We start from the raw sequence: 27222 nt of genomic DNA on the forward strand, positions 1-27222 counted from the left end.
TCCTTCCTCCTCCCTCTGGCACAATAACTTCCACAACATCTCAGTTATTCTGTTTCAACATTCCTCTTAAAAAAAAAAAAAAAAAAAAAAAAAAAAAAAAAAAAAAAAAAAGCTTCACAAGCTTATTTTTATTAATCTTCATAGCCCAGCCCAGGAATTAAAACAGATCTTGCAGCTGAGTCATTAGCAACAATGAAATGATTGTTAAAACAATTTTGTAACAACACTGTCTTTTAGGATGAAATAAGATGTTCCCAATCCAAGCTTAGTTGTATCAATGCAGCAATCTTATTCAAGAATCACTAAACAACCATGAATTCCTGATCCCCAAGAACATCAGTAACACGGCAACCATCTGCCAGCATAAGATTTCACATTGTGGGGGCTGCATTTCCTATTTACTTGGTTTACTTGGTAGCAGTTTAAAATGTTGCACAATGGTTTCTTTTCTGTGCTTCTCCAATTACACAATTTCCCCTTTCTTTGTAACAGACAAATGTTGCAGTTCATGGTTACTGCAGGGTGCAGGCAGGGGGGGTGTTGCATTCTGAGAGAAACAGCCATTCTTGTGGCTATTAGTTTTTGTTTTGTTTTGTTTTGTTTCGTTTCTATTTCAGGAGTAGCCAGAAATCACAGGTAGGACTGTACTGTGTTTTGGAGTGTACAAATGTACCTTTAAATCTGTCTCCCATTAAGGTCTTAGCTGATCATCCTCTAAAGAAAATATTACGTAAAACACAACAGGAAGCCTGGATAAAAAGTGTTTTTTTTGTTGTTTTTTTTTTTTTTTTTCTTTTTTTCTTGTTCTTTTTTTTCCAGAGCCTTAAGTAAAACATTAGCCTAATTCAGACGGATGTTATCTTCATACGGCGCTCTTCTGGGTTTAAAACTCTAATTAATTTCCTCTGCCGGGCCTGTGCAGCGTACAATTAAAAGTTTATGAACTTCATCGAGCTCAGCACCTCCGCATTCACGTGCCTGGCTGCCGGGGATGGAGACAGCAGGTGACGCCACAATGAGAGCCTTTGGGTGAGGAGCAACCCCAAACCCTCCTGGCCCTGCCCAGCCTCCCCACGGCCATCTATCTCCTGAGGCCGTGCTGTGCGGTGGCAGCAGGATTTCGGCGAGCCCGCAGGACTACATCTCCCAGAGAGCCTCGCAAGGCTGAGCTGAGCCGTGCTGAGCCGTGCTGTGCCCCGGCGGCTCAGCATGGAGAGCCCGGCGGTGACCTTCACGTTGGCTTACGTGGTGTTCGCCGTCTGCTTCGTCTTCCCCCCGGACGAGGTGCGCTCAGCGGGGCTGACAGTGCAGGGCCTGCTGGCCTCCTGGCTGGGCAGCGAGGACGCGGCCTTCGTGCAGTACCACCTGCGGCGCAGCACCGGCACGCTGCTGGCTCACTCCCTGCTGCCCCTCGGTGAGACACCCGGCTTCGGTGGGGAGAAAGGGGCCGGCACCCGTCTCCCACCCTTGGGTGCGGGAAGGTGGGCAGCTCCCCGACAGCGGGCGGCGTGGTGGGAGCTCTCCGGCTTCTTTGGAATGCTGAGCTTTGAAACTACCTGGCTGCGTCCATGCCATTACAAAAAAAGAGGTTTTTATTTAACCAGGAAGTTCAAATCGGCTTCCTTGAGTGATATATTTCTAGTAAAACTCAGTGACAGGTAAGGGTACGAAGTATCAAATTGCTTAGGATGACAGATACCGTCCTACAGCTGTCCCGGGGGTGAGCTCACTGGCTAGATTAACTGTAAGATCCAGGGGTGTGTCTTTACGTGTGTACTTAACTGCTTCCTCTTCCTTGCAGGTTATTACCTTGGTATGTGCTTTGCTGCACCTGAAAAACACCTTTATTTTTTCTACCTGGCTTCAAGTGGATGGAAAACTTTCCTGTTTTTCGCCGTTCTCTTCCCAGCGGTGGCTGGTGCCCTGGCATATTACTGGTCACGGAAGGGTTGGAATAACCACCCCTTAGCCCGGACGCTCGCTGTTCACGCTCTCCCACAGTCAGGATGGAGGGCAGTGGCTTCTTCCATCAATACAGAATTCAGGAGAATTGACAAATTTGCTACTGGAGCCCCAGGAGCGAGGGTGATCGTTACGGACACGTGGGTGATTAAGGTGACCACCTACTGTTTACATGTTGCCCAGCAGCAGGACATTCATTTGACAGTGACAGACTCCAGACAGCATGAGCTCACGCCAGACTCAAATATGCCTGTGCAGTTCCTCACCATCCGTGTTGCCAGTATTAATCCCTACGTGAAGGCGTTTGATATTCGGTAAAACAAAATATATTGCCCTGTTATGTTATATATATGGTATTTGATGATGCTGATGGAGTGTGTTTGTGGCAGATCTGAAGACTCCTTGGGTCTTGCCCCTTCCTTTTTGCTCCCTGCCTGGTGTTCAGAGATGCTGTGAGCACAGTTCTACCATGCAGTGTGTTGAAGAAAGATTGTTTAGGAAGATTCATGTACCTACAGTAATAATGCACAACGGTTAAACAGAGGGACTGCCCCATTTGGTCCTCTCTTAGGAAAAGGGTTGTTCTGGATGCAGAAAAAAAAAAAAAAGTAACTTGAAAAACTTAGTTGAAAGGTGAAGAACAGGAAAGAAAGGGAGAATCTCTGAATCTTTGGTCTCACGAATTTTGGGAGTGAAGAAATAGTGATGTGTCTAAAACTGTCTGTTGTACTCCCATGTCTTTTTTTGCTCCTCCTGCTCAAGGCTCGTAACTCTGTCACTTGTCAAAAGAGAGCTCATTGAGCAAGCCAACTACCCTTAAAGCAAGGAAATAATTTTGGTCCATTTATGATTTATGTATTCTCATAGCAGTAAATCATAGTAAATATTCTGTGAACTGTTATGGATCGTTTTCCCAGGGCCTGCGCTATTTTTTTAGCAGTCTTTCTCTGTAGCTGGGCAAAAGTACAAGATTCTGCAGAAACCTGTAACACTGAATAGTATGGTGCTAAGGTCTTTGTTGTTCTTGTGTCATTAAAAGGAGTACACAAAGCCATGTTTGTGCTCCTGCAACTACACATTTGAAAAGGTATTTGAGTGTCTTTTTGCTGTAAATTTGTAAGTCAGCAGCATGTATTTACGAGGTAACTAAAAGTAGACGTTACCAGACATTTAGCTAAATGGAGGGGTCCTGGCATGAGGGTGGCATGAGACATCCAGGTGAACAGCTCAAACTGAGAAGTTAGGGTGAGCATGACAGAATCCAAAAGAGGAGACTTCTATAGGCCTGTGAGAGTGGTGACCAAATAAATATTAAACAACTAAATGATCTTCTTCTGTAAGTGCTTCAGTGTCAGAGTGATAAAACTACATCCCCTGCTGAGAAAAGTGTGACTTCCTTGGCAATTTCTGTTAGGAAAAAAAATTCCAAAAACCACAAATTCTATGGCTAAATGGAACAGCACCGAGAAGACTGTTTAGAAGCTCTTGTAATAAGACATGTCAAAAAGAGCAAATCAGTTAGGCTGCAGCCATACAGTTTTTAAGAAAATTGCCATAGGTCAAAAATCCCTTTTTAAGGCTACAGAATCATTGTATATATGCAGAATCAGAAGTAGATACAGCGGGATGTTTCTGAAAGAAAAATGCTTTTGTGTAGGCAGGCCATGTTTCTCTGCGTGTTCAGCGTGAGTTCATTCTCTGGATACAAAGGTCTCTGTTATTTGCACAGACACTGTAGTCAGCAAACTCCATTATCCTACAGCAGTTAAAACAATGGAGACCACCAGGAATTAAAACTAAACTAGCCTTGTGCTGCAGGAACTGAGCTAGTGACAGAATGACCCAGGAATTTCAGGGCGATGTTCCCAGGGCTCCTTCAATGAAAGCTGTTTAATGAGTGGAAACACTGAGATGGAGACTTCTGAATCTACAGTTCAGAGCTGCTAAATTTGAAAGGGTAACAATAATAATGTGCCACTACAGGATCTGTAAAGTCTTGTGGTACTTAAGGCCTGTGCAACTCGCTTAGGGAGACTTATTTTACTAGAGGCAACCTAGTGTGAAACACAGCCTGCTGCTGCCTTAAATCAGAGCATGTCACATTCAGCAGCCATTTGTAGCCTTTGTGAAATCTCAGTTTTAATCTGTAATTGTATCACAGAGTCATAGAAACTTATATCAACTGTCATTTTTCTGATGTTTACACGTACTGTATTGATATGTGATACAAGCCTCATCATACGATAATTATAATTTGTGTTCTCAGGAGTTCATGAACTCTAGGGAACTATATATATTATTATAATGAAGTTGTACTATTGTATAAGTAAATAGGCATTAAAAGATGGACAGAAACTGTGCATGCAGTATTTTCTAGTTAAAGTATGATTTATCTAACAGTATTACTTTTATTCATGCTAATGACTTCAAAAGCCTTCCTTTTATGATGTTTTAGCTGATCTTTGGAATATCCTGCTGGCAATCTGATAAGGGTATGATGAAGAACTGGCTGGACATGAAGCCTGAACTTACTTATATATGCAGGCTGGGATCCAGGCAGGATGACATCGTGTTTCAAGTTGTATCAGAAACAAACAAACAGCAAAAGAAAATAAAATCATTGCTGTCATGTTTATTCTAACCAGTATGTACCAACCCACACAGCTTTTCCATGTATTCACTTTTCTGATGTTCATCTCTGCACCGTACTATCAAGGTATTTGAATGGATAACCAAAGTAACATTTTGTTCCATCTTTTCTTCTTCAGGCTGAACTCCACAGAGTATGGGGAGCTCCGAGAAAAGCTCCGTGCTCCCATCAGCAATGCAGCTAATGTTGTGATCCATCAAAGCCTCAGTGATTTATTTCTAGAAACCTTTACTTCTCTGGTGGAAACTAACCAGCCTTATTCTGTTCCAAACACTCAGGTGAGACCTTCTATCCATGTGAGACTGTAATAATGATATTTTTCAATGTAGGTGAGCCTGTGATTACTGTAATTGGTAACTCTGTTTACTTAGGGTTCACCTTCTGTTTCAGTAAACATTTATTATGTAGATCTAGCTGCTGCTTCTGTTCCTTCTACTAAGAAACAAACTGTCTTGTGAACATTACATTTTTGAGACACGAGAAAAATAGCATAGTAGAAGAAGTCCCCTATAATAATTCCCATAAAACTTTTACTTGAAAACATTTGGATATGGTGAGGTTGTATTTTCAGAAGGTTTACAGAGACCTAGAATAACAGCTGTTGTTACTGTGCTTTAGGCAGTTTGCTCTATTACAGCTTGCTTTTCTAGACAGCCAGGTTTTGCTGGATCTTCTTCTGTAATAAATTAAAGATGCTTAACTGGGGCTTGCTTTAATTGTAAATAATGCCATGGAGTCCTTCCTTCAGTAACCTGTGGGGAGACCTGGTTATTATTATACTTGTGCTGTAATCATAAGCGTGACTAAAGCATTGTTCAGTGTAACAGAGGCAACTAATCGAACTAGCTCTGGTGACCTTGCAGGGAGGCTGTGGCAGATGTACCACCTAATGGAGTGAGTACTTGATATCTTGGGCAGTATCACGCAGCTTCTATTATCTTCACTGCATGGTTACATGCAATAGCCAAAATAAAGCTGGATCAGACATATCTGCACATAGTGAGGTTGTGCATTCTGATTGCAGTGCCAGCAAACAGTCTGAAGACATTAAAGAAAATATACTATTTATTTGTTAGAGTTGCTTTCAGGGCTTTTAATTTGTGACATATTTAAGTGTCAACTGAGCTACTCAATTTCGGTTTGACATTGCACAATAAAAAACAACAAAAAATATGATGCAGACATTAAAAATACGACGTGATTTTTCCCTACTCTGAAGCTCCATGAATATATTGAAAAAGTTAGTTAACCTTTCTGCACTGGAGTTTTTCTTGCCTAAAAACTAAGAAAACTAAGTTTCTCAAACTAAAACCCTATATAGCCCCTGAAAGAAGCAGTCCTGCTTCCTACACTCTTCCTTTCCCAATGTTGATGCAAGACTTTGTCTGCGGTGAACCTGACTGGGAGAAATGACTGGGGTGAAAAGAGGCTAAGGAAGATGACTAGTTTTTGTCTGATCTGTTCGACAATCAAACCACCTATGTGGTTAAAGGAAGATGTGCTGTGGAAGTGGTAGCCAGAGACCACAAAGCTGAGCTGCTTTTTGTTATATCAGTGCTATCTTACACCAACAGTATGGTTTTACCCTGCTGTGAGGATAGTTTTGTAAATGCTAGTAAGCGCTTCAATGTTTTGTTTTGTTTTCATTTATGCCATTATATTTTTTTAAAAGGTAAGTGACAGATAGTTATTTCCATTTTTCTTTAATATAAATACACATTTAGGTGTTAAGATGCATTTCCCAGAATTTTATAAATCCCTGATAGAGGCATGAACAGGATTCACATCTCCTTGCCTGTACAGCAGTCTTTTAAACTTCATCAGGTTCTTGGAGAGCTTTAGCTGGAAGACACATGGGAAATGCTAATTGTTTATCAATTAATTAGTGGCAGGGGGTTGAAATTAGATGATCTTTAAGGTCCTTCCAACCCAAACCATTCTGTGATTCTAATTGCTAAAACACTTCAGAGCAAGATGATCTCTCTATATGCAACTGCTAGTTCACATGGCATAATTAACTGTGGGGAAATATAAATTATTCTAATATTTCCCGAGAAAAATTAAGTAAATTTCTGGTCCCTCAAGACCAGTGCTCATTAATTTCAGGAGACCCCATATTTCCTGTTATTTATGTCTTTTATTTACAAACATGGAAGATAGGAACCACTTGATGTAACAAGTAGTGAGAACTGTTTGCTTTGATTATTTTCCTAACTGTATATTTCTGTGTTATTTGAAAAAGAGTATGTCTGAATGATAAAGATGTCTGCTTGTTTACCTTAATGTGGCTGCTGTACTCTGGAAACAGATGGAGATCTTCAGAGACCTGAAAAAAGTCTGTTTTCAGTCATTTGTGCTTAATCAGTTTCATGCAGCAGTTCTGGATTTTCTGCCTATAGAGTAAATTTGTTCTCATTCATTAGTTTGTGTTCTCATGGAAGCTCTGGAGACTGGAAGCACATGCTATCTTCTGCTGAGGCAGGTCTGCCTTGAGGCTCTGCCCAGCTCAGGTTCCTGCTGTGCTTGTATGGAGATAATTTTCAAAAAGCCTTTTGAAGAGCAATAGCAAGCCATTGTGTGCGATTCATAGTTTTGACATTATTCTCCTTCAGGAGCTGGAGCCATGCATAGGGTGTATGCAGACTATTGCAAACATCAAGCTCATCAAGAACTGCCAGGAGCCAAATGAAGGGGAATGCCAGCAATGCTACTGTCGTCCTATGTGGTGCCTCACCTGCATGGGCAAATGGTTTGCTAGCCGACAGGATCAGCAGCACCCAGAGACCTGGCTGTCGAGCCGCGTGCCTTGTCCAACTTGCCGAGCCAAGTTCTGCATTTTAGATGTTTGCATAATAAGATGAATAATTCTTGGATATGCTTTAACTTTTTTAATATGAATGTATTTCATAGTGGTTTTGGCCAAAAGGCCTGTTAGCATTTTCTTATACTTCACATTCTACAGGAGTTCAAACTCAGAGCTTTCTTTTACAGCCTTTAAAATGGATGTTGATCTTTTCATGTTCCTTTCCATTTTTACCTGTGTCTTTGTTTTTTTTATTCATCAGATGTCAGTTTCTGGAACAACAATATTTTGTTTATGTCGTGGATGGAATAACGTTATCCCATCCATGTGTGCAGTAGTATTCTCTTTTAAACATAGGTATTTCTGATTCTTTCACAAAGGGCTAACTGAAAAAAAAATGACTTTGGTTAGTCTTCATTGATACCTTTGTGTTTATTTAATCTGTTTTTCAAGTTATTATTCATCTTGGCTAGTGTTCACAAAGCAAGTATTCCAGTTGTGTTCCTTCTGCTGGTCCCTTCCACATGTAAAGGGGATGGGTTTCTGTAAACTCAGGAATTGAATTCCTGAAGATATGCAGTTCCCACAGGGACTTTTTATTCCAATTGAGTCTAGTTTATTTTTTGATGGACATATTTATTTCAAACAACAGAAGGATTCAGAACTGTACCCTGCTTACTTACACTACTAATGCTGTGCGTCATTAAACCTGCTGGTTTCCAGGAGCTACATTGCTTAGGGTTTCAATGTTTTCTAATGATGGATTATTTTCAACATTTGAAAGGAGCACAGCAAATATCCAAACTGTCAAATTACTCTGAAAGAGTGCTCAGCTTTTTCAAAGCCTTTAAGTTTTGAAAGGTAACCTTTTCCCTGAAAGAGATGCCGGGATCACAGAGGTGTAAATTGCCATGTTAGATGCCCCAAGAATGACCATCATTCATTTCACTAATCAGAATTTTTCAGGTGTGCATTTTCAAGACTGCTCATAAGCAGTATTCAGTGTTTTAACATTCAGAGCGCACTGATGCACACTCCCTGATACAGTCTGCATCAGGATAATTTGCAAATTTAAACCCAAGCATTTTCCATAAATTTAAGAGAGTCCTTCTCCTGGACCTAAATGTTGTGCTTACTGTTTGTATGTCTATCAGACCCTTCAATGAACGATTGCTTGTCACACTGCTTGGTGAAAAGCTTCAAGGTGCTGGAGAATGAGTGTTTGAGTTCTCACACTGATCTGTGCTCTTCAGTGGCTGAGATGCAGGTATTTGCTTATCCAGGTAGTCCATCTTAGAGGGGCAGTAACCTCTGGCAAACAGGTGGGACAAATGGTAAGAGAAAGGAGTTGTTTAAAGCTTTGGTCTAGGAGAATGAAAGCCTTAATGCTTCCCTTATATAGTGTGTAATCAGAAGGTTCTGTAAATCATAAGCACAGGTAACATGCCAGTGGCTAACTGAAAAAATCTTGACGTCCTTGAGAAGCAAGACTGCTCTGAGAAGGAATAGGTAGCAGGGTGTTAAAAATGGTACAAGTACTGGAAGTGCAACCACCAAAGGTTTTGCTAGTATCAGCCTAGCCATAGGATGTATGCTGAATGCACCGAACCCCAATTAAAGCAATGTGGTCAGGAAATGGTTATATATATGTGGCTTTAAGCCATGTTTTGGAGAGCGATAAGGAATTGAAAACAGATTTGACAGCATCATTTGAGATCTGACATCTGACATACTATATTGTATGGCTGGTGGAGGAGCTTTTTTTTTTTTTTCTTGTTTGTTTGTTTGTTTTTAAATTTGCACTTATAAGAGACCAAACTTGAGTATAAGGACACTGAGTATATATCTCAGTTGTTACATATACAACTTTTACTACACAATTATCTGTACTGCCTATTAATAAGAGTGGTTTTTCTGGTTTTCATTACATGTTGTTTCAGATCATAAAAAGTAAAAATGTAACATTGCGACTGGCAGTATGATTTTATTTTAAATGGCATGTGCCATCTGAATAGTATAAAATTGAGTTTCGGTTTTGTTGTCAAGTCTGAAAATTAGTAGAAAATCAAGAAGCTGATGAGTGAATTTTCCAGTACTTTTGTAGAAAAGTTATTTGGAATTTTGAAGTAGTATCTCTGCAGGACTTTTTTTAACCTTTTGAAGAGTCCTACAAGGCCAGGTGGTATCACCTGACATGCACCTTCTTATTATACAGTAGACTTTATAAATAAGCATTTTGAACCATTTACTTAACGGTAAGTTTGCATAATATGGCACATATATAAGGGATATGGTCCTTGAAATAGCTGCAGAAGGGAAGGTAGGATTCTGGACTCTGTCAATGACAGCCAATTCCTACATCTCTTTTCCTCTTTGGAATAAAAATATTTATTGTAATGATGTATGAAGTTAAAATCATAAAGGCCTTGAGAACTTTAGACAATAAGCACATGTAGTTGCAGATGTTTATATATATTAAAAAAAAAACAGTCAATTGCCAGTAATATCTCATGCAGTAAAAGCTTTAGTCTCCCAATTGCTTGTGCAGTAGTGTTTTTCTTTAGATAACTCTATCTTCTTTGTATTGATTGAAAGCTTTCCTTTCAGTAGAACTTTGATTTTACCCATCTTATTTCTTTTGCCAGTATGACAATACAGCAAAGTAAGAGTCATAAATGTATAATACTGTTGCATATTTTTTATGGTAGTGTTCTGTCCACAGAAGTGCCTCTAAGAAAACTTTGTAACAATTACAAAAATAAAATAATGATTTATGTTAATAATACTGCCTGTCTTAAATTCCTTAAAACGAGCATTTTTCCAAGTTTAAATTCTTGTAATAATCTGGCATGCCTCCAAAGTTGGTAAGCTTTTTAAAAGCTATGTTACAGAACTAACTTGTTAAAAATCTGTATGACATTTTCTTCTAAGAGACAGTAAAAGGAAAAACCATGACAGGTTTCTTAACACAGGTCATCTGATAATCTTATTTGTCTTGCATAATTCACTGAACATGAAATTTATATAGTATAAAAATAGGAATTTGTCTTCGTGATAGCTTCAGGTCCTCATTTTGCTTGCAGTAAAAAATAAACACATTGCCTCCCGCCCAACCATGATACGTTTCTTAAACAAAGGGGTAGGGTTTAGAATTGTTATTTTTACAGCAATTTTCTAAGAGAAAAATGAACTGAGTAATGTTATGGCATAAAATATTTACTTTAAGAATAAAACGTTCTTCTATTATTAGTGACTTGGAGATACTTTTTCAGCTGCATGTTCTTCCCATCACGCACCTGTAGGTAGGTAATGTTAGTAAACTGCAGTACATTATGTAATGTCATTACATTATGACAAGTTATACGTGGTTGCATAGTGTCGGTGTAAGTACCACATATGTATGTAGACATATATAGCCCAAATTTCCATATGCACTGCAGCTGAACAGGTGTTTCTGAGAACATGGGCAGTGTCTATAGGTATTATTTATTTCCACAGTTGTGTTTTGTTTGGTTTTCTGTAATTGTAGCATTCCAGATAATACTGGCAAAATGTTTGTTAGTGACAAACATAATTTGGTAACCCACAAAAGGCATGTTGTCTAAGCAGGATATAGTTGGAATCCATGCTGTAAATGAAGTTGTTTACCAGGAGGCTTGCCAAAACCTGCAACAAGAATACCTGGTTATTATGTGATCACTTCCAATCGAGTATTTTTGTTGTGCTGAAGCGTTGTACACTGCAGCTATGTAGCATTCCAGTCAGCCTCAACTTACACGAGTAATTAATGAGTGACATTTCTTAAGAAATTTTGAGATATTTGAGGAGGTGAGATACGAACATTCAAGCTCTGACATGCACTACGAGACATTTTCTTCCAAAGATATACCACAAGGTTTGTTATTTATGTTGCTTTTTGATCCAAACAGTTTATCTATTTTAAAACAGAGTTATTGGATAGCCTTTATGTTAAAGGCTTAACAAATACATGTAGTTCATTTTAAAACTTTGTGAAGAGATTAATAAAAATACAGTTGATTTTATGCAAGAAAGACTTCTGGTTTTCATTTTTTAAGTTGTGTTTCGTGGTTAAAACTGTGGGTGGGTTGAAAGCAGACCAACTTACTGCGGTGGTTTCAGCTCAGAATATGACAGTGGAAGAAGAGCTAACATTCTCCTGAAGGAACACTTGACAATTCCTTCTTTTATACATTTCCCTAGTATAGTATGAATGAGGAGGGCTGCATAAAATAACTCAAGAGAGAGAAGCCCGCTCTGCGGCTCCCCTCAGGCAGCCATTGCCGCGCCTGCGCCGTGTGCCCGGCCGGCAGCCATGTTCGGCGGCGGCGGCGGGGCTCGCCTCAGCCATGTCGGGCGGGCGGCGGGGGCTGCCGCGCTGCGATGGCGGCGGGGGGCACGGCGGGCTGCACAGGTGGGAGTCCCCCGGAGGGCTGGGGGTGAGGGTATGGCTCCTTCAGGGCGGCTTCTGGGGGGAGATGGGGTTGGGGGGGGGGGGGCTTGGTTCGTGGTCGTGAGGAGAAAAGGTGCTGCTTTGCCTTGGTGGTGTGTATTAGGGTCAGTGGTGAGGGGCTCGGGGGTTTGGTTGGGGTTTGAATGCTGCTTGTTTCGGGTCTTTTAATTGGGTAATTGTCGCGGGTGATTAGGGAGGCGTTTTGTCTTTTAACTGTCTTTGCGAAAAGGAATGTGTCGAAAGTGAGTCGAAATGGAAATGTGTCACGAAATGTGTCGAAAGCGAGTCTGGGTGGAGGAAGAAAAGCTAGGCTGTTAAGACAGGTTTACAATAACAAAGCGCTCACTTTCACTTTTTGACTTAAAAAAGTGCAGTTACCTCACAGGAGCAGGGTCTGTGTGCCTGGAGTGTGGAGCCGGCAGCACGGGCTCCTTCTCTCAGGGAGGTGCTGGCAGAGCTGCAGGTTCTTACTGCAGAAGCCAGGGCTGTGGAGCTGTTTTATTTAGTAACCTATCATTTAAGATGTCAGAGCCGCCAGAACTGAGGAGGAAGGCAAGGAAGAATTAGGTAACTTAATCTTTCAGCTGTCCTTTCAGCCTGTTACAAGTGCCTCACGTTAGCTCCTTCCGTGCTTGTGAGGACCCCAAGGCAGTGTCTGGTAAACTATTTCCTGTGTAAAAGTGTTTCCATGTCAACGGTTGACCTAAGTCTCTTTAAACGTGCCGTTTTCCTGTGTTAAAAGTCATAATTCTGTACGTTTGGTTCTTCCAAGCATTAAATGATAAATAGACTAGTATATAAATGTAAACTAATGTATTGCAAACTGTGAATGTTGGCACACATCAGCAGTTCTATAAACACTATTGAAGGTCTTCAGTTATGTTTTCCCCCTTTTTTTATCCCAAATAGAGAAAGGGTACTTCTGCTTTTCTAAAAATGAGCAGTCTATTTTAAAATTCAGGTGTCATAACTGCAGTAGTAAAAGATTCTTTTCTCAGTAATTGCATTATTGAACACACTCTCCAAGATAGCATTGCTGAATGAATAACTTGGCACAAATTGCATATCTCCTGCCAAAGTAATCAGCATTTTGTAACTATAAATGATGATACCCTGTTTTACATAGTCAGTGTTCAGTGACTCCCTGTGACTTAATGAAAATTCTTATTTTCTAGTTACATGCAAGATCCAGACTGCTGGCAACAAGAACAGAAATGTGGAAGCTGGAATGATTCGGATTCTTTGGGAATTGATCAGTATCAATGTAGCCATGTAGATCAGTGGTTGGAGAGGTAAGCAATGCATGTCAAACTTGTTTAAATACTCACTTGGCACGCTTGTCTTAAGCAATTTGACGAAGCTTGGGATGCGATCGAATTCAATGTTTTCTTGTAATGCCATAGCACACAGTTAGCAAACTATATCTGCAACAGTAGACCATTAAGTTTGGCTAATTGAAATACATGCCATAATATCAGCAAGTAATGATTATGAAAGTAATTGTATATACTGAAGCAGTAGCTTAAGCTCTTTATTATTGATGTTTTCAGTGTTAGTATAAAACTCCTATGGAAGATATATGCTGTTAATTTTTATGCTTTGCTTGTTTGTGCATCTTTACGTGAGTGGGGCAAACTATGATGTAGTCTCTTCTCTTGACAGTGCATTCAGCTTTACTGCAACTTTTAGTAAATAACTATTTTCTTTGCAGTCTAGTGTTGATAATAACTTTATGAAATCAAATATTACAGGTAGGTAGTTCCATGAGTATTTTGCTTTGCTTCTTGGATATTCTGGACTAAAGACCTCAGGCAGAAGAACTGATTGAAATTGGTATTTTAATGTCTGACAGGAAGTATGAGAAGTGGTGAATGCTTGGATACCTGCAGAATATTGCATAGAACATAAGTTAGGAGAAGTTAAATATTTTAGTGAAGATACATGAAAACTTCTGAGTGCTTTGTACATCTGAGTACTGCATTATACGAAAGTGGCTCTTATAATTTCCAATGGTGTGTTTGATATTGTTTCAGTTAATAAACAACTCTTTTTGAAGAGGTTAGGAAAAATAATCTTATCTTCAGGAGTGTTTCCTGTGTCTCTTAACGCTGTCATTAAAAAAAAAAAAAAACAATGGCACATTATGATTGTGAATCAAAACAGATGTGTTAGCAACATACTGTTTCTTTTTGGTTGAATAGATAAATTCCTTTGTGCTGGATCTTCATGCCATGTAGTGTTAAAATTATTTTAACAGCATCGATGGTCACTTCAGCTGTTGATGCAAAACAGTTCAGGGAGGTTACACTGTAAACTAAATCTACTTTATTTTACTTCATGTTAAAAGTTGAGGCATTATTGCTTAAAGAAGTGGACAGACTTCAGTCTGAAGGAAAACTTCTGACCCTCCTAGGATATTGCTTCATTTTCCAGTTTTTATTTACTGTGTTTGTTTTTTTTAACTGCAACAGGTGTGTGTCACTTCACTCAGAAAATATCAATAATCCACTAGTTATTAAGCAGCTTCCTGGCTCCCTTCTTGCCCTTATGTGGCAGAGCTTACATTCTTGAAATGGTGTGCCAGGAAAGTATGAAATACAGGTGTCTGTCAGGATATTAGTTCTGCTTGGGTGATAGACATTTTTCTAATCTACTCCATTTCTCCTGTCCTTTATGAAGTCCTTTGCCAGTGAAAGATTTTTGACCTTACATAATTTCGTTTATTGTGCTCTTTGGAGCTGTAGAGAGAACTACTGGCAGTAGCTAAGCTGGGAATGTTTTAAGAGATTAAGGTCTATGTTTTGATATAAAACTTTATGACTGTTTTCTTTTCCTGCAAAGTTAACCCAATTATACTACATTGCCACAAAAGGTGACTTAAGTTGAAATGTTTTAATTTGTTTGACTTTGAACTAAAATGGAGTAGGAAGCTGCATTTGTCCACCACTGAAGGTTCTGTCACTTAAATATTTATGAGCAACAAATGTTCATACGCAGTTCTGATTTTCCAGGACTATGACAGCAGACGATTCTCAGCCTCTTTATAATTGCCCTGAATGGGAAGGTGGAATTGAAGAAGGCAAAACAATGAGAACGTCTGTTAGGAAAACGACAAAGTAAGTATTGAATAATTACTAAATTACTGTTGTGTGGTTTTAGCAATAACCATCTGATGATTTTCACCTACATGCATAAACGAAGACTTGAAATACGGACAGGCTTTTTCATATTAAGCCTGAAGGAAGCCTTAAGTAGAGAGTAGCCTGGAGAACTCAAAAGCTGTTTGTGTGATCATTGCAAGTTCTCTTCCTTTTTAGGTTAAATTTCATATTACAATTGTCTGTCCAAGAAAATAGAGATAGTGAGGTGGGAAAATGAAAACCAATTTTCTAGGCTTAGAGAAATGGCCATGAGGTCACTCAAGCCTTTATATTATCCATCTTTGTTTTACTGAGCTGATTTTTAATGTATACTAGGAGGTTGTTACTCATGTACGCAGTAATCATGCACAACTTGATTTCCTTGTTGTAAGGCAGCTCTGGCACTAAGTAGCCTCAAGTATGTCTGCTTATTACAAACATGAGCAATTGCATTAACCTAGAAAACCCCCGTCAGTTTGTTCTAGTGGCTGGTTTGGTTAGTCCAACTTTCAGCTCTGTGTAAACTAGCGAAGTGAGAGTTCTGCCCACTGTCTGTCATTGCAGTTGCAGACTGTATGTTTATGTGACTTGAAAAGCACCTTAATAGCTCTACAACAGTCTCATTCTAACTTTTGTTTTTAAGTTCTGTTTCAAATGATTCAGCTAATCCATCTGAAAGGGAAACAGATGAAGTGGTTCTGAGGAGAAGACAAAAACAGATCAATTTTGGAAAGAACACACTTGCATATGACAGATATATTAAAGAAGTTCCAAAGTAAGTTGTACCGTGTTGCACGTTTCCAAATACTTTTTTTTTTGTGACATGGGTAGGTGAGCACACAGCTTCAGTTTGCTTGAAGTAATAGGAATGATAAGTGAAGAAAACTCGAATCAATTATTTTCTTTATAGAGAAGTCAGATTTTTTTTTGTATAGGAGCAAATTTAGTTAGTAAAGTTTTAAAGCTAAATATTGCATTTGTGTATTGCTGTTGGTATAGTGGCAATCATGCTTGAAAAAATATCTGTATTAATCAGATTTTTAATGAGACCTTTCTGGTGACTGTTGGTAGGCCATTACGAAGTTAATTGATACCAGGAAATGCTATCTGTGAGGAATGAATGAAGCCTTGCATTTAAGTATTGTTAAGAGCAACCAATCTTTAATGATTTGTCAGTAACTAACTGAAATCAGAACTTGGATTTCTTTTCATCTTTGTTATTCCACTTCAGGCTTTTTTATATGAATTGTGGAAGTTGAAGACTTCTTAGTCCCCTCTGCTTACTGCAGACCTATCAGGACTCAGAAACTGCTCTGCAGTAACATGTGGATGTGCATCTGTGTTCTTGGTTTTCAGTTTTGGAGGTAGTTATGTAGAGTTTCTGGTTTTAATGTGACTTGATACTTAGAATTGTGTTCTCTGGATTCTGCCTTTAAGAGTCTATGGTGAAAATTGCCAGCCAGTGCAGTGAGTGCAGCAAGCTTTCTGTTGAACAAAATATTAAAAACTTGATTAAATATCAACAACAGGTGTCATAAATGACCACAGATATTCCACAATATAATGCACGCATCTTCAGTAAAGTTCTTTCTTCAGAGTTGCAGACTGCCTTTTGAATTGTGATTTTGCTTGTCTCTGTGTCATCAGTGATAGGACTGACTGCAGCCAGTCTTACAGTGGTGCCTGGCTGCTGCATAGCTGTGCTGTGATCAGTTAAATTGTAGGTGGAAAACAGGAAGAGGTGAGAACATTGAGGAGGGAAACAAAAAAATAATGGATAAACTATTTTAAAAGTTTTCTGGGTGGCATTTTAACAAGGCAGTTAATAATACTGTTCTTAAGCAGGGATCTATTTATCTTACAAAATGATAGCAAAACTGCAGTGGATGATTCTACTGATCTGTGAAGGTGGTAGGGAGAACTACTTGAGGTAAAGGTGCTTTGTGTGATTTAAAGCATGATTATGTTTTTGTTCCTGTGAACAGTATTTTGTACTGGAGCCAGGGTTTGAGTGAACTTAGTGGTGGTCAGAGTCTGAGTTGGAGGCACCATCTGAGAAATACTGCCTCTGGTCACTGCTCGATCCCAGACAGCGTTGTTACAGCATCTACCCAGTGATGATTTAGGAAAGGAACACCATTTGTGAATTAGCTGGAGCATGTGGGTACACAGCTCTCCATGCTCCCGAAGGAAAAATGCTGTTTTTCTCTAGAAGTAGAGCAATCCACCTTGTAATAATGAGTGGAAGAAGTCTTCAGCGAAGACACTTGTGGGTTGACCCCTGGCAGCCATGTACCCACACAGCTCTTTGCTCACTGCCCCTTTCTCAGTGGCTTGGAGGGGGAATAGGGAGAGCAAAATTAAGAAAGCTCATGGATTGAGATCAGAGAAAATTAATAGGTGATGGAAAGGAGGAGGGGGAAACTTGGTGGATGCAAAGGCAATCACTTACACAAGAATACTGACAGCCTGCTGGTCTCTGAGAAGCAGCCACATTGGAAGACACGTCCTCTTCTTCCTCTGCCCCAGTTCTTGTTGCTGAGCTTGATGTTATATAATATGGAATACTGCTTTGGGCAATTTGAGTCAGCTGTGACAGCTGTTTTCCCAGCTTACTGGCTGCAGGACGGAGCTGGGCAGATCAGGGAAAAAGAGAGACAAATTAGTAGGCAAAATATTAGTTTCTTATCAACACTGTTTAGCTGTAAATCCAAAACACAGCGAAGCAGGGGTACCTATGAAGAAAGCTAACTCCATCCCAGCTATGCCCAGTACAACAGTGAGTACAAAGAAACTGGACAAGATTCATGAAGTTTGAGATAGAAGTATCCAGAGGCTAGGGTACTACTGAAGTGTGTTTCTTTGGTTTCCTGTTTGTCTGCAGCCAGTAGGCACCTGCTTTGGTGTCTTGCTGGACTGAATGAAGCTATGGTCTGATTCAGTATTTTGTTGTTGCTTGTGCAGTCTGTTGTCAACAATGCTTTAGAATTTACATATCTCAGTGTAAGTGTTTAGAAATAGGAAAACTATTAGACCACTGCTGCTTGCTTTATCTGCTAGACAGGATTTTTAAGAATAAAAATAATATCTTGAAGTACAAACATTACTGTGTATTTACAGGAATCAACGAATACCGGGAGTGCATCCTCGAACACCCAACAAATTTAAGAAGTACAGCCGTAGATCCTGGGACCAGCAGATCAGGCTGTGGAAGATAGCACTGCACGCGTGGGATCCTCCTGCTGAAGAGACCTGGGATCTGCAGCCGGTGTATGTATTGGTGAATTGGTCAGAAGCACACCTCTTGCTTCACAGGAAGACTCTGTGTTTCCTTCAGAGTGCTCCTAAGTAGGAGCTGAAGAGGAAACGAGTTTCAGACTCAGGAATGGGGACCTACTTGAAAACTTTATTTTATTGAATTCTGTTAATCTTCAAGTCCATTTTTAGTCTAAATTCATCTCTGATGAATCTCCTTCCACTTGAAGGAAGAACGCATTTGGTCTCTCTGTGGCAGAACACAGTATTCCCCTGTGCGTTCACACCAGTCAGCACAAGATAAAATTATCTTAGAAAGGGATAAGAATAAGTAGAAATCTGGTCATTACTGTTCTTTGACCTTGACAAGCTTTCCATCGTTCCTTTTTCTGTTGTCAGCAGAACCACTGTCCTGCGATAATGATACGTGAGAGAATTAAAGAATACTGTGAAGATTAGAGAGAATTCTGTGTTTTTTGCAGGAGACTGGCAGCTGTGTTCAAGATGGAAATTTTTTATTTTTTTTCATACCTTTGAATTTCTGTAACAAGGCTAGCTTCATTCACTCACACCACTTAACATTTTACAAGTTTTGGACTAGTAAAGTGGGAGTAGAAGAGTGAATGTACTTCTGTAAGCACTATAACTGCGGTGTGTAAATAGTTTTTAGCTGTGTTCTGATAGACGTGCAGTGGAAGCTGCAGTTGTTTGCACCATCTGGGTGTTGTATGACATGAGCCATGAACCACTGCAGCAGCTTTTGTGTCATTTTGGAGCAGTAAGCTAGCTGTGTAGTATTTTAAATCCAGAATTTTTTTTTATTTTTTTTTCAGTAATACGGAACCTTCAGGCAGTTCTCAGGAATGGTTCTGCAGAGATCGTGATGATTCTGTTTTCCCCATGTTTGATGAAAAACTGAAGAGAAATGAGTGTGGAAACCAACACAGCCAGCCAGACTATGCACTGGAGAGGTATGAAATAAAACTTTGATCAGCTTACTGAGATAACTAAATACATGTTGCTGCTGTCAGGGTTTTTTTTTTTTTTTTTTTTTTTGTAGAAAATGTTTAGTGATGGAGCGGTTGATGCTGGGACTGAGCTTCACGTTCACAGTGCTGAATGTAGGCCATCTATGGTACAGAGCATTGAATGGGGAAAAACTACGAGAATTGCAGAATTGCTTGATGAACAGCAGAAGAGAGCAGCATTCTTTCTGCTTTTGTGTTTTAACAGCACTGTGTTTGTCAGCAGATGAGCAGGGAGTGTAAAACCGAAGCACCTCATGCACTCACCTTTCTACTGAACTACTTTAATTGGGAGTTGTGTGTGCTGAAAATGGTGCCACTTCCAAGCTCACTGGAGTTTCTTGGGCAATTCTGACTGGGTTCAGTTTTCAGAATACAATAGAGTGATTACCAGATTTGAGCCATTTTCTTCTTCAGTACTCCTTTGTTATGACTGAAGAATCATACCACAAAGGGAAAAAAATCTTCCCATGCATCACATGGTGTTACTTTGCAAAACTGATAAGCATTTAAATGCATGTGAATTTTTACACAGTGTTTTTCATCTTATTTTTGTAGTTCCTGCTCTCCTGATTGTTCTCCAGTATGGAAACGCAGAAAACGAAACAATCCTGACCCTTCTGTGGTTTCAAAGGGCAAAAGCCATTATATGCATATGTACCATGCACTGGAAAGGTATGAAATGATTCTCCATGTGGTGATCCATTTGTATTACAAACAGACTCTTGGAATATAACTGGAATTTATCCTTCCATTTGCTAATAGCTCTAATTTTATGTAAACATAGTGCAATTTAATGAAGACAGGAATTCATTCCAGAATAATTATGCTGTATGATTGGATATATTTACACTGTGTTCTATTGCAGAGTTGAAGAAAACATCAGGAGATACAGCATAGGTTATTTTGAGGCAGGTGGTTTTTTATGTATATGTTCAGATGACATTAATGTCTTGCTCTTGATTCCACATAGAATGTAGTTTCTGCTTCAGTGGTTGTAATTCTGAAATTATTGTGGCTACAGTAGTTATTTTCTGTACGTGTTATGTGCACTGCATTCTACCTTCTGGCATGCAGAAGTTTGGCTATATAGAAGTTAATGAATGTTATAGTAGAGGAATGGAATGCACAAAAAAATGTGCATTCATAAATCAGCAAATATTGAAGCTTGCTGCCTAGTAAATTACTACCCTGTTAAATTTACTACAGATATTACAGGGAAATTATATTTATGAAAAGTTCTTTCTTCATATCCCTTCTGTATTTTGATAAAGCTTTTCCTTGCTTATGAAAGGTAGTGTGAGGAAAAAGTACTTACTGGCACAACAGAATTGTCCTAGTCCCAGGCTGGGTGACCAGAGTCAGGTTAATGTTCAAAAATATGTAACAGAAAGGTAGAGTTTTTCAGGCTAGTACCTTTTTTTTTTTTGTTTGTTTTAAGTTGCTCAGGAATTGCACTTCTGCTCTAGTGATTGATTTTGATCTTATTTCTTCCTTCCCTTTCCTAGTTTTGGTGTAAAAATCTTCCAGGAAAATAAGTTAATAAAGGAGAATGAGGTTTAACTCTATACAAAGTTGTGTCAGAACCACAAAAAATGCAGCCATGATCCAATGTTTTAAGTTGGGGGGTGGGGGGAGGGAGGTGAGTAGTTTTTTTCACAAACGTTAGTAAAAATGTTTATACGGTTGTGTTTTTTCTCAACTTAGCCCCCTTATCCTCTGAAGAATTAGGAGGAACTATGATACAAAGCTCCATGATTTCAGGCCTTTTCATTTTATTTTCAGTTTTACTGAATCAGGACATCAGAGGGCTTTTTCGAATTGTTCAGAGTGGGAGACCTTAGGTGACAATGATGAAGTAATGACAGTACAACATGGTATAGAAATAACAAGGTAAATACTATAATGATGATCTCTAATTGTCTATGCTGTGAAGGTGTTCATGGCTTTTTTTTTTTTAATCTCACTTTTTCATCCCTGTATAATACTGCTTTTTTCTCCTTCCTGCAACACATGGTTAATTGCGTTCTTTGAATTTACCTGGCTTTTCCTAGTCTAACTCCCCACCTACTGCTTTCTGCTGCTTCCACCATTAGGAAATGCTGTAAGATGCTGGCAATCTTTCCCCTGTTGTCTTACGGAAAGCAATGGCAATTCGTAGAATTGGTCCCTGTTGTTGTTACCAGCCTGCTAAGCCTAGGAGCTGAAAACTTTCTTCTCCTCAGAAGTGAAGCTGCTCTACAGCTGGTAACAATGACAGTTCTTTGTTTTTATGCAGTGACCTGATTCCAGCGAGTTGTTCTTCGGGATGGAACGCCCAGAAACAGAAAAACACAAGCATCTTTCTGCCTGACAGCAAAACTTTCAGAGATTCAGACTGCAGGCTGGAGAGGTATAAAATGCAGCTTATCAATTGTTTTTTTCAACATATTAAGTTAGAACCAAGCTTGCAGTATTACTATATTCCAATCCAAGCTTTCATTATTTTTTTTATTATTGGTTTTAAGGATGTGTTGCTGGTAAAATTCAATCCTTACTGTTCTCTTGTGATAGTCAATTAGATTAAGTAGGAAGTTATCACTGTTCTTAGTAGAAAAAAAGTTACTGTAATAAAGCCACCTAATCATTTTGAATTGAAAAAGGGGTACAGAAGGAAAATATGTGGATTTCTATTTGTAGGCTTAAGCTTTGCAGCAGTTTACTGGAAGGACATCAGCCAGAATACTCTGAAAATGGATGGGGAAGCACTGGAGAGAGAATAATGACAAAAAGAATTTAAATATCAAGGTGAGTTCATGGTGACTACTTGTTTTACCTATTCTGTTTCAGTAGCCCATATGCAGCATTGTTCAACAGAATCCAACTGTTCAGTTCAAACAGATCAGTTTCTCTTTTTATTCCTTTATGATAAGTGTTAACCTCTCATCCTCCTGTATTTAGTGCAGTACCTTAAAAGTTCTAATACTTCAGAGTTAGTTGAAATATTTGTTTGGTTAGAAAACATGTCTTATCACCTAACTGCCATTTTTTTTTTTAACTATTTTAATAGCAGATTTTCTGCCTTTAGTATTTTGTGATGAAATCAGCTCTGCATTTGCAGCAATAGGTTTCAATGAAAGTTCTCTTTTAAACTGTAGATTCTTTTGTTGCGTTAATAAGATGGTTTGTATCTTGAGTCAGAGTTTTATGAACATAGTATTTTATGTAATTTGATCTACGCTTAAGGAAGACTGAAATATGGAATAGAATACAGATGTCTTTAACAGTCATTATCATGAAATATATTGCATAATAAAATCATTAAAATATCGCCTTATTAAAAATGTGCTGCATAACTAGTTTTACACTACTTAAATTTTGCATTCCCCTAAGAATATGAGGAAAAGGCAGGTAGCACTCTCTAAAAAAAAAGTTGTTCTACTAACATCTTTGCTGTTGGCTCAATTGATTTTTAAGTTAAATTCTTTGAGCTTGACTATGACCTAATGTGTTACTTTTTCTAAACTGCTAATTCAGTATTTGTAAATATTTAGTCTGTCTTTGTATATAGAACTATCAAAGAAGGACTTTCCTCCTGTGACAGAATGACTTGAAGAATATGATACAGCACGAGATCAGCGGATCAAGACTTGAAAGACTGGTAAAGTCTCATAAATTCTGCACTGAAAGAAGAAGGGATTTACAGTCAGCATATGTACAATCAGCACAAGGTGAAATGAGCAGGTGAAAAAAGCATGCATTTATAATCAGAGTTGGGAACCTTTCTGGTCTTCTGGGTAGTCACTTGATATTTATCTGTTTTGTAGTTGTCTTTGTTTTAAACAAGGCTATAATGATTGTTTATGCTCAGTGGGTTTGTAATCACTCATTCTAATTGAAAAGCTATCTTTGTGGCACATAAAATACGTGAATTAAATAGCTTCTCTCTGAGACAACACCTAGATTGCCTGGGATACAGAGATCAATATTCAGAGAGAGACAACACCTTTTACAATAGTTTTCAGGAGTGATGAGCTCTAGCTCTCAAATGGCAGGAGCTTTCTGACATATCTGTGGAAAGCGAATATTGCTTTAAAACCAGCTTGTGAGTTACGAGAGAACCCCACTCCGCTCCATTTTTGAAAATTTCTACTTGGAGTTTTGGTCTCAGGAAAAAAAAAATGGAGCTGTTCTGAGCCCTGTTACATGTCTATAATTTTGAATGTATCTGGTTGCTTTTTAAAGAGGAAAAAAAAATATAGTAGGACACATGTCGGGAATGTGTTGATTAGATTTGAGAGAAATGTATTTTTTGAAGTAGTAAATATTTAGGTGAAGATGATGTAAGGGGTTGGGATATAGGCTCAGCTGTTTCATTTTCTTATTGGCAAATAGTTTAGTTATATCAGGTATGTATTCTTTTTACAGTAAGTTACGTTCTCAAAGTGTTCATGCAGTCTGTAACACTTCCTTTAGTATGGAAAGTATGGCTGTGTCTTTTACACTGTGCTTTAAATTCACCCTGTACAATGCTCTGATCCATTTGTACTGTAATACCACAGCTTAGGAGAGTAATGTTTTGCTGTTAATGACTAGATAATATTGTATTTATAAAATGTTATCTGCCTTTTGTTTTAGGTTTCTCCAGATCTTTAAGGATAGATTGTCTTCTGCGAGTTCTGCCTCAAGTGTAAAACCTCAAATTTCATTAAGCTTTTGCTAAGATGATGATGGATGTTCCTTAAAGTTGTGAGACTGTTTCTTCTTGACCTGCACTGACAGATGACTTGCACCATACTGTAAAGTCTACTTCAGTTGATGGCTCTTCCCGTCGCTATTTGGAGACCATGCTGCATAAAGCGAACTGATGTTTTGCTGCTGAATTGGTCCAATATTGAGTCAGAGTGAAGAATACTTCCTGTTAAACCAAGGACTTAAAACCCTGTTTGTTCTACTGGACCGTGATTGTACATGCAACCTGGAGAACTGCTTCAAAAGAATGTAGATAATTCCAGCCTTTCTTCAGTTGCTAAAAACAGACTGCTTTTAACTTTTGGCGATTACCTTTTCAGCTTATTTTCCGTTCTCTGAGATAAAACGCATTAAGCTAGCATCTGCCTAAGTGAGAGGAGAGAAGGGGAAAGGTAGATGGTTTATTATAATCAACTGTGGGGATTATAATCATCTCTGAGGGGATGAGTGGCTGAACAGCAACACAGTCTGAATACCTGGATTGCACTTTCATGTGTGTTGCAGCATGTCCTGAAAAAACAATCTACTGCTGAAAGTAGATGAGGGCAGTGGTATTGTTACAAGAAATGGATGACAGCCAGCAGTATTTGCAGGTTTGGGGCATGGAGTGTCCTGGCTGAAATCCACAATGGTCTTGACTCTCCCTTGCTCTACCTTTGTATCACTGTGCTGAAAACCTCAAAAGTGAGGGCTGTGGCTCCAGTGGAGTTTAGAGCAGAACTATTTCAATTGGAAGAATTTTTTACAGACCTTGTGACTTATGTAGCATGTATGAGGTACAAGTGTCTGTTAGAGCTGGGAATTCTCTTTGCAGTAGTTCAGCTTTGCTGTTGCAGCCCTTTGTAAGGCCTCTGCAGAAACTGTGGCCTAGGGATGGTGCCTAGTAGCCTTGTTGTGGGGCTTGCAATGTACCCAAGGGCCAGAAGCCAGATATGCTGCTGAAGCAGAAGTAAGCTGCTTCCTCAGGAACTACTTCCAGTCCCTTCCAAAACCATATTTCCAATTGTTGCTAAAATCTTTTTGAGGTGAGTTTTTGCAGGATTTCTGTGCTTGTTTGGGATTTTCAGGCACAATTCTGATGTGTCCAGTGCACTAGGAAAACCTGACTGCAAACAGCATTATTGCAGTGGGCTGGAACATTAGATTGCCTTCACCAAGGCCTGTCACGTGCACAGAAATTCACTGCTGTGGTTATTTATCATGAGTTTGACAGTTCCCAACAAAGAACAAACTTCGATTAGGTAGGGGAATGTGTGCTGCTGCTTTAACAGAAGCGTGTTAGGTCACAGCTACTGCTCAGTGGTAAGAATGTCCTGGCTGTGTGCTCTGTTCCCAAACACAGGAAGAGGCTGGGGCCTCTGCTATTTAAAAAGTGAGTTAACCTCTCACTGCTGTGGGGTGGAGGGAAACTGCCTATGGGTTGGTGACTTTTTTGTCCTGTGTAGTTCCTGTGGCTGTTGGGACTCATCTGTCCGTGCTTAGGCATGGGGTTTGGTAGTATCCCAGCACAACGTGGCTCAGTAACTTACTGCTGAGCATGGGGTGTGTATATGGGGTAGAAATCTGTACAGCACCTTTTAAAGTAATATATAGACCATTGTTGTTCCAGTGTGCATGCTTCCATGTGCTTTATGATTGTACATATGAGAATGTTATGTTTTTGGCATATTGTCTTTATGCAGAAGAATTAAAGACTTTAAAAATCCCTGTTAGTCATTTTTCCATGTTGCATTTGTCGGTGCTCCATTATAAAAGGCATATGTGGGTTTGGTAGTCTTTTGTTTGCTTTAGGGTGTTTTTTTTGGATGGGGGTCTAGTTCTTGCTGAAAGGGGAGGGATTGAGTCCAACTCCTCAGTTTGTATTTTGACATCTTGTCGTGGGCTTGCATTTAATGCATTGTAGCTTGGTGGTAGGGGGAAGCTGAGGTTCCAGAACCCATTCTGCCAGGAGAAAGGTGTCCTTGTGGGGCAGGTGGAGCTGTCACTTGGGGGTAATGGGCTATCACAAAATGTTTAAGCTCAGCTGTCAGAGCCCTGAAGCTTTTGTTTGTGATAGATGAGGTCTGCAGCTGACTTACAGACACAAATCCATAGGATTTGTAATGAGTCAGTTCTTAATGTGTGTTTCTTGGTTGAAGGTACTTAAATTAGGATTAGAACAACCAATCTGCCTGTGGCAGTAACATTTTGGACAGGCTTGTTCCCTAATCCAGGTTCCACACTGTTGGACGAGCTATGATAGCATAATGAAAGGAATGATACTGAACAGATAAGGTTTGAGGTCTACTAAAGTCATCTCCTGCAGTGCTGCCACTGGATACAGAACCATATCAACACCTTCTAATTAGCAACACTATCAGTCTAAATAGAGCAGTTAAAACTTGAATGCAATCCATCCATTTGCTTGTTTATCTATCCAAAACTATTTGATGTAAGGATTTATAACTCAGGAAAGCAAAGCTGAAATTTAGTATTCCATGCTCAGTTTCCAGTTGATAGTTTTCCATTACTTTTACCTCTTAATTAAATGCAGTTTGTGTAATTCTGTGCTCAGTTTGTAATTATGCCAAAATAAATTCCAAACTTCACCAGTCAGGTTTAAATTTCTTTCAAGAAGTGACACGTATCTTCCACTGGGAGAATTACCTTACAGATGATACGTTATCTGTGCTTGTAGAAACAGTCCTTCACTAGCAGTTCTGAAATGCCACTGTGTCTTTTTTTAAAAACAAGAACAAAAAAAACTGTTCCTTTTGAGGTCACAACGATGAAGATATCTCCTTGTTCCCTTAAGATTCCCACTGGAGTGTCAGAGTGCTTTTCTGAAGGATTTTCTTTGCTGGAAAGGACAGAAAAGATGCAAGGCAGCTGTAACCCCTAATCTGTGTTCCAGCAGATAGTTTTGCTCAGTAAACTGAACGCAGTGCTATGCTAACAGCACTGTGCATCTTCTAGGCTGGGACCATTCTCTACTGGGAGCTTGGATGAGTTCAGGTAAACAAGTCAACTTATTTCAGAGCAAGACTGGAAGAAATGGGTTGGTTTGTATCTGCTTTGAACCTCCGCTGAGCTGCAAGAGTGTCCTTGGTCCAGAAACACAATTCTGTTATCTGTAGTATGGTGTGGGAAAGGAGCAGTGCTACTGCAGCAGAAACATTCCTGTGCGAGCATGTATTTATTATACA

The 27222-nt window shown here is 39.3% G+C and overlaps 2 protein-coding genes across 4 annotated transcripts; both read left to right on the plus strand.

Annotated features, from left to right (window-relative positions):
- The first annotated feature begins 498 nt into the window (after positions 1-498).
- On the plus strand, positions 499-10198 carry TMEM129 (transmembrane protein 129, E3 ubiquitin ligase). The gene is made up of 5 exons (XM_027455704.3): positions 499-636; positions 820-1414; positions 1802-2276; positions 4731-4890; positions 7225-10198. The coding sequence occupies exons 2-5, from the start codon at positions 1210-1212 to the stop codon at positions 7471-7473; spliced, it is 1089 nt and encodes a 362-aa protein (XP_027311505.1). The 5' UTR covers positions 499-636; positions 820-1209; the 3' UTR covers positions 7474-10198.
- A 1504-nt stretch (positions 10199-11702) lies between these two features.
- LOC101791777 (uncharacterized) lies at positions 11703-25742 on the plus strand. 3 transcript variants are annotated; one of them, XM_027455702.3, is made up of 12 exons: positions 11703-11847; positions 13062-13178; positions 14898-15002; positions 15670-15801; positions 18147-18296; positions 19115-19252; positions 19865-19981; positions 21092-21199; positions 21585-21698; positions 21986-22093; positions 22840-23029; positions 23924-25742. In XM_027455702.3, exons 1-10 carry the CDS (start codon positions 11783-11785, stop codon positions 22083-22085), a joined length of 1146 nt encoding a protein of 381 aa, XP_027311503.1. In that variant the 5' UTR covers positions 11703-11782; the 3' UTR covers positions 22086-22093; positions 22840-23029; positions 23924-25742. The 3 variants fall into 3 exon arrangements, with proteins under 3 accessions (XP_027311503.1, XP_038034306.1, XP_027311504.1); XM_038178378.2 differs by having other exon boundaries at positions 22840-23016; XM_027455703.3 differs by having other exon boundaries at positions 22857-23029.
- Positions 25743-27222: the final 1480 nt, after the last annotated feature.

The sequence above is a fragment of the Anas platyrhynchos genome, chromosome 4 (genome assembly GCF_047663525.1).
Source record: "Anas platyrhynchos isolate ZD024472 breed Pekin duck chromosome 4, IASCAAS_PekinDuck_T2T, whole genome shotgun sequence".
NCBI classification, from domain to species: Eukaryota; Metazoa; Chordata; class Aves; order Anseriformes; family Anatidae; genus Anas; species Anas platyrhynchos.